This window comes from Pempheris klunzingeri, chromosome 6, assembly GCF_042242105.1.
Source record: "Pempheris klunzingeri isolate RE-2024b chromosome 6, fPemKlu1.hap1, whole genome shotgun sequence".
Taxonomy (NCBI): Eukaryota; Metazoa; Chordata; class Actinopteri; order Acropomatiformes; family Pempheridae; genus Pempheris; species Pempheris klunzingeri.
In genome coordinates this window covers 28,534,525-28,539,524 of record NC_092017.1, presented here as the reverse complement: position 1 = coordinate 28,539,524, position 5,000 = coordinate 28,534,525, and the positions used below count along the sequence as shown (strand labels likewise).

At 45.7% G+C, this 5,000-nt stretch overlaps 1 protein-coding gene across 1 annotated transcript in view; it reads right to left on the bottom strand.

The window, feature by feature from the left end:
- nfia (nuclear factor I/A) overlaps window positions 1–5,000 on the bottom strand; it is a 175,664-nt gene that overhangs the window by 32,260 nt on the left and 138,404 nt on the right. The window contains exons 3-4 of the mRNA XM_070831610.1: window positions 1,797–1,862; window positions 99–173 (exon numbers count right to left, since the gene is read on the bottom strand). Of these exons, the coding sequence (XP_070687711.1) occupies window positions 99–173; window positions 1,797–1,862 (141 nt within the window). The remainder of the gene's footprint in view (window positions 1–98; window positions 174–1,796; window positions 1,863–5,000) is intronic.

Below are 5,000 nucleotides of genomic sequence, written 5' to 3'. Positions count from 1 at the left end.
GGAGGAATTGCATTAGATCCACTATCGATGACAGATCTGCAGTCCAATCACTGCTCTGCCTCGCTCTATCAGAGAGAGAGAGAAAGAGGTGAACTTACTCTGTGAGACTCGTACTAGCTCGGCCACCGTGAAGACGCCGGGCGTCACGAAGCTGTCCTGAAAACCCAGATGACCTGAGAGAGAGAGAGAGGAAAGTAAATTATAAACAGCCAAAAAGAAAAGTATATTTCTTATTGGAGAGAAAGAACCATGACAAAGTCAATTACAGGATTATCTGGAGCGAATTCACACCAACAAATTAACTCCTAAATTACTCCTCAATTAAAAGAGACAGTTCACTCCAGAACAAAGCTCCATATTGTTGCTCTGATCTGTGGAGCTGTTTATCCATCTGGATGTCTTCGGTGTGTTCAGCTTTGGAGCCCTTGGGACTCTGCAGCTCACACCAAAACCACATAAACAGCTCTAAATGTTAGAAGGAAAAGATAATGTTTGAAAATAGTGAAAGTTTTCCACAAATCCTTTAGTTTAAGGGGTGATTCAGGTATAAGATCCTTTTTATACAGCTGGTATATCACTCTCTTCAAACACACCAGACTCCATTGACAAAAACAGTAATTTTGCTTCACAGAACACAGGGAGTGCTGCCTCGATCGGTTAGTTTGTTTGTGTTACTGTGTGACTTTGGTGTTTTAAAGGGGTAGTTTGGATCCAACGCAGTACTCTTTAACACACATCAACACAAACAAACTTAACCGTTTGAGGCAGCAGCAGACCAGCAACTCCCTGTGTCCTGTGAGGTAAAATGACTGTTTTTGTCAATGGAGTCTGGTGTGTTTAAAGAGAGCGATACCACGGCAGTGGTTTAACAAAAAGGATCTTATCTGTAGTACTGGCAGTAGTACCAGAAGTAGTACTAGTAGTAGTACTAGCAGTAGTACTAGCAGTAGTATCAGTAGTACTAGCAGTAGTATCAGTAGTACTAGTAGTAGTAGTAGCAGTAGTACTAGCAGTAGCAGTATTATCAGTAGTACTAGTAGTAGTACTAGTAGTATCAGTAGTATCAGTAGTACTAGTAGTAGTAGTAGCAGTAGTACTAGCAGTAGCAGTATTATCAGTAGTACTAGTAGTAGTACTAGTAGTATCAGTAGTATCAGTAGTACTAGTACTAGCAGCAGCAGCAGCAGCAGTGAGGGAGTTACAGAAGTGGAAGCTTCTGTTTCCCAACAAGGATAATCACTACCAGCTGGGAGTATTTCTGTGTGTGTGTGTGTGTGTGTGTGTGTGTGTGTGTGTGTGTTGGCACGTAGCTGAACCCCAGGGTCAAGGTCTAATACACACACACACACACACACACACACACACACACACACACACACACACACACATACACACACACCAGAGAGGATATCCTCTACACACACACAGCTCATACACTCTGTCATCCATCAACACACACACACACTTAAAAATCTGTCACACACACTTCCCTGATTCAGACAAACAGCTTCCACTCTGTGTGTGTGTGTGAGTGTGTGTGTGTGTGAGTGAGTGTGTGAGTGTGTGTGTGTGTGTGTGTGTGTGTGTGTGTGTGAGTGTGTGTGTGTGTGTGTGTGTATTTGTGTTTGTGTGTGTGTGTGTGTGTGTGTGTGTGTGTGTGTGTGTGTGTGTGTGTGTGAGATAAAACCACAGCCTCACTCTGGGGGTCAAATACAGGTCACCGTGAGTGTGTGTGTGTGTGTGTGTGTGTGTGTGTGTGTGTGTGTGTGTGTGTGTGTGTGTGAACGAGGTCTCACCGTTCTCCGGCTGCTCCTTGATATCTGATTCGCTGGCTTGGTTGGGGCTTTCTGATTGGCCGGTTTCTGGAGGGGGGAAAAACAGATAAACACTGATGAGGACAAGTCCAACGACAACTGTTGGAATGTGCAAAATAACACACACACACACACACACACACACACACACACACACACACACACACACACACACACACACACACACACACACAGGCTCAGGCTCAGGCTGCCTCCTGATTGGACGGTTAGTTCACTGACAGCTGGGAGCGTTCAGTGTTTTATGTGTGGCTGTTATGTGTTACTTCAAACATTTAAATCTGGAGGATTCAGTCTTACTTCCTTATTTTCAGGAAGTAAACCTGAGCAGATCCCAGAGCAGCTCAATAACACACTACTACAGTAGTACTACTGAGGGTGGCCTCTATTGATCTGGATACCGCAGCACTCGGGTTTCACCTGTCCTCACACACACACAGCAGGCCGACAGGCCGACTCTACCGGCTGCAGCGCACAGGTGACACGCCTGCACACGACCAGCGACGACCAGAGACTAAAGGGTAATGCCTGTGTTTAAACCAGAAACAGCATTTATATCGCTCTCGTCAAAGCCACCAGACTCCATTGACAAAAACAACGTCATTTTAAGTAACACAGTCCTGTGTTCTGCGATGATGTGTTGTAGTTGTTATGTATAGTCAAAGTGGGCAAAGGAGGTCCTTCCCTTGCTCCTAATGTGTGACTTTGGTGTTTTAAGGGATTATTTCAGATCAAACACAATATTCAACACAAATAAACTAACCAATCAAAACAGCAGCAGACTTGTTAAATTATGTTTTTTTTCAATGTAGTCTGGTGTGTGTGCAGAGAGCAATATAACGGCTGTTTGTGGTTAAACCAAAAGGATCTTCCAGGTCTCTCTCTGTAGGGATCCTGTATCCAGGTGATACGTCTGCCCAGGTGACTGACAGTAATGTCCAGAGATTAAAGGGTAATTCCAGTATTCTTAAACCAGAGACAATCTTGATATTGCTCTCGTCAAAGCCACCAGACTCCAGTGACAAAAACAGTCATTTTAAAACACCAAAGTTGCAAAAAGTCCTGTGTTCTGGTAAAATTACAGTTTTTGAATATGTACAGATTAAAAACACTCCTTTAAAGTTTGACCACAATGAGACAGATTTTGAAAACACAGCAACCAGCTGCACTTTTTCTCTTAGCTGAGAATCAACCAGGCCATAACCAAAGAGGATCATGGGACATGTTTGACACCCCCCACCAGCGAAACTGGTCCCTGCTTTGTTCCCGTCTGTCTGTGTCTGCCTCTGATTTCCCAGCATGCACTCTGCTCTGATGCAGCCCCCCTCCTGCAAATGATTTAGCGTCTTCAGGAGCATCGATCGGCCGCGCTGCAGATAAAAAAGTCGGGGAGTGGAAGAAATATTACCCATCATCCCCCTGGAGCCGGCCGCAGGGGCCATGACTCAGGACTGGACTGAGACGGATGGGGTCGAGTCAGGTCCGGTTTTATTAGATCGTCCAATAAAGTTAAACTTTTTAATTATGATAAGATTTAATTATAAAAAGTGAATGAAGATGGAAGGAGCAGAAGTGGGGCAGCAAGTGGACTCTGAAGATTCAACAGTTTCCAAAGAAGGAAAAACAAATCATCTGTCTAAAATGAAGCAGCGGACATGTAGAATATTTTCACTTGATGGGGAGGTGCAGCCATAAACTACACCTGCTGAAGAATTTCCCTTCACACAGAGCTGGAACAACAAGATAAACGATATATGTTAAAGGAGAACTCCAGTGTTATAAACCTGGGCCCATTTGTTCATATCCTGGTGTGTGAGTGACTGGTAGGTAGTAAAAGTGTTGGAACTGGTCCAGTAGATCACCTCAGCCAGCAGACACCAAACGGGCTGCAATGGCTGCAACGTGATCCTTTGGGACAACTGCACCTGATCACAGTAGGTCCACTAAAAGAGCTTGTTTGATCCACTGACAGGCTCAGAGTGTTATTCTAAGTGTGTGACAGCATCATGGAAAGGATCCCTACAGAGAGAGACCTGGAAGATCCTTTTGGTTTAACCACAAACAGCACACACACCAGACTACATTCACTAAAACAGGGATTTTAGAGAACAGGACACAGGAGCTGCTGCCTTGATTGGTTAGTGTGTTTGTGTTATTGTTTGATTTTGGTGTTTTAAAGGGATAGTTTGGATCAAACACAAACACACAGTAACACAAAAAAACTTGCTGATGGAGGCAGCAGCAGAGCAGCAGCTCCTGCGTTCTGTGAGCTAAAATCCCTGTTTTAGTGAATGTAGTCTGGTGTGTGTGCTGTTTGTGGTTAAACCAAAAGGATCTTCCAGGTCTCTCTCTGTAGGGATCCTTTCCATGATGCTGTCACACACTAACGTAGCGTCACACCAGATGTCTGATGGGTAAACAAACTGGTAAACTGGTAACATGTAAACAAACGTGATCATGTGATCACGTCCTTCATCATCAGCAGGCGGAATAATCAAACTGTTGCTCAACTGTTCAATTAAATTTCTGAGAACTTTTTGCAGTGAGAGGACACCAGCACCCCCCCCCACCACGATCCCTCCTCTGTCCCCCCACCACACACACACACACACACACACACACACACACACACAGCCTTGTTTTGCATGCTGTTCACTGGGTCTGTTTGCTTCAGCAGCTTAAAAACAAAGAGCATCAGGCTGAAACCACGGCAACCAGGGGAGGGGGGGTGAGGGGGTGTGAGGGGTGATGCTGATGGGTGTGTGTTGGAGGGCACTTTCACACACTGCCCCCCTACCCCATCGCAACCCCTCCGACCCCCACCCCATCCCATCGCATCCTCATTCAGCCATCAACCCCCCCCCCCCTCCTCCCGTCTAGGTTAATTAAATATGCTAATGAGGCGTGGGAGCAGACTGGACCGTCTGCATCCACCCCCCACCGAGAGGCGTGGGTCAGGGAGGGGGGGCATCCAAAAACAGACAGCAAAATAAAGGCCCTGCATACACACCGAGACAGCACCAGCACACACACACTGTTTACGCTTTTATTTTGAAAAGTGCCATCAGCTCCTCTCCTCCTCTTCTACATCCTCCTCTCCTCTCCTCTTTCCTCCATCCTCCTCTCCTCTCCTCTTTCCTCCATCCTCCTCTCCTCTTTCCTCCCTCT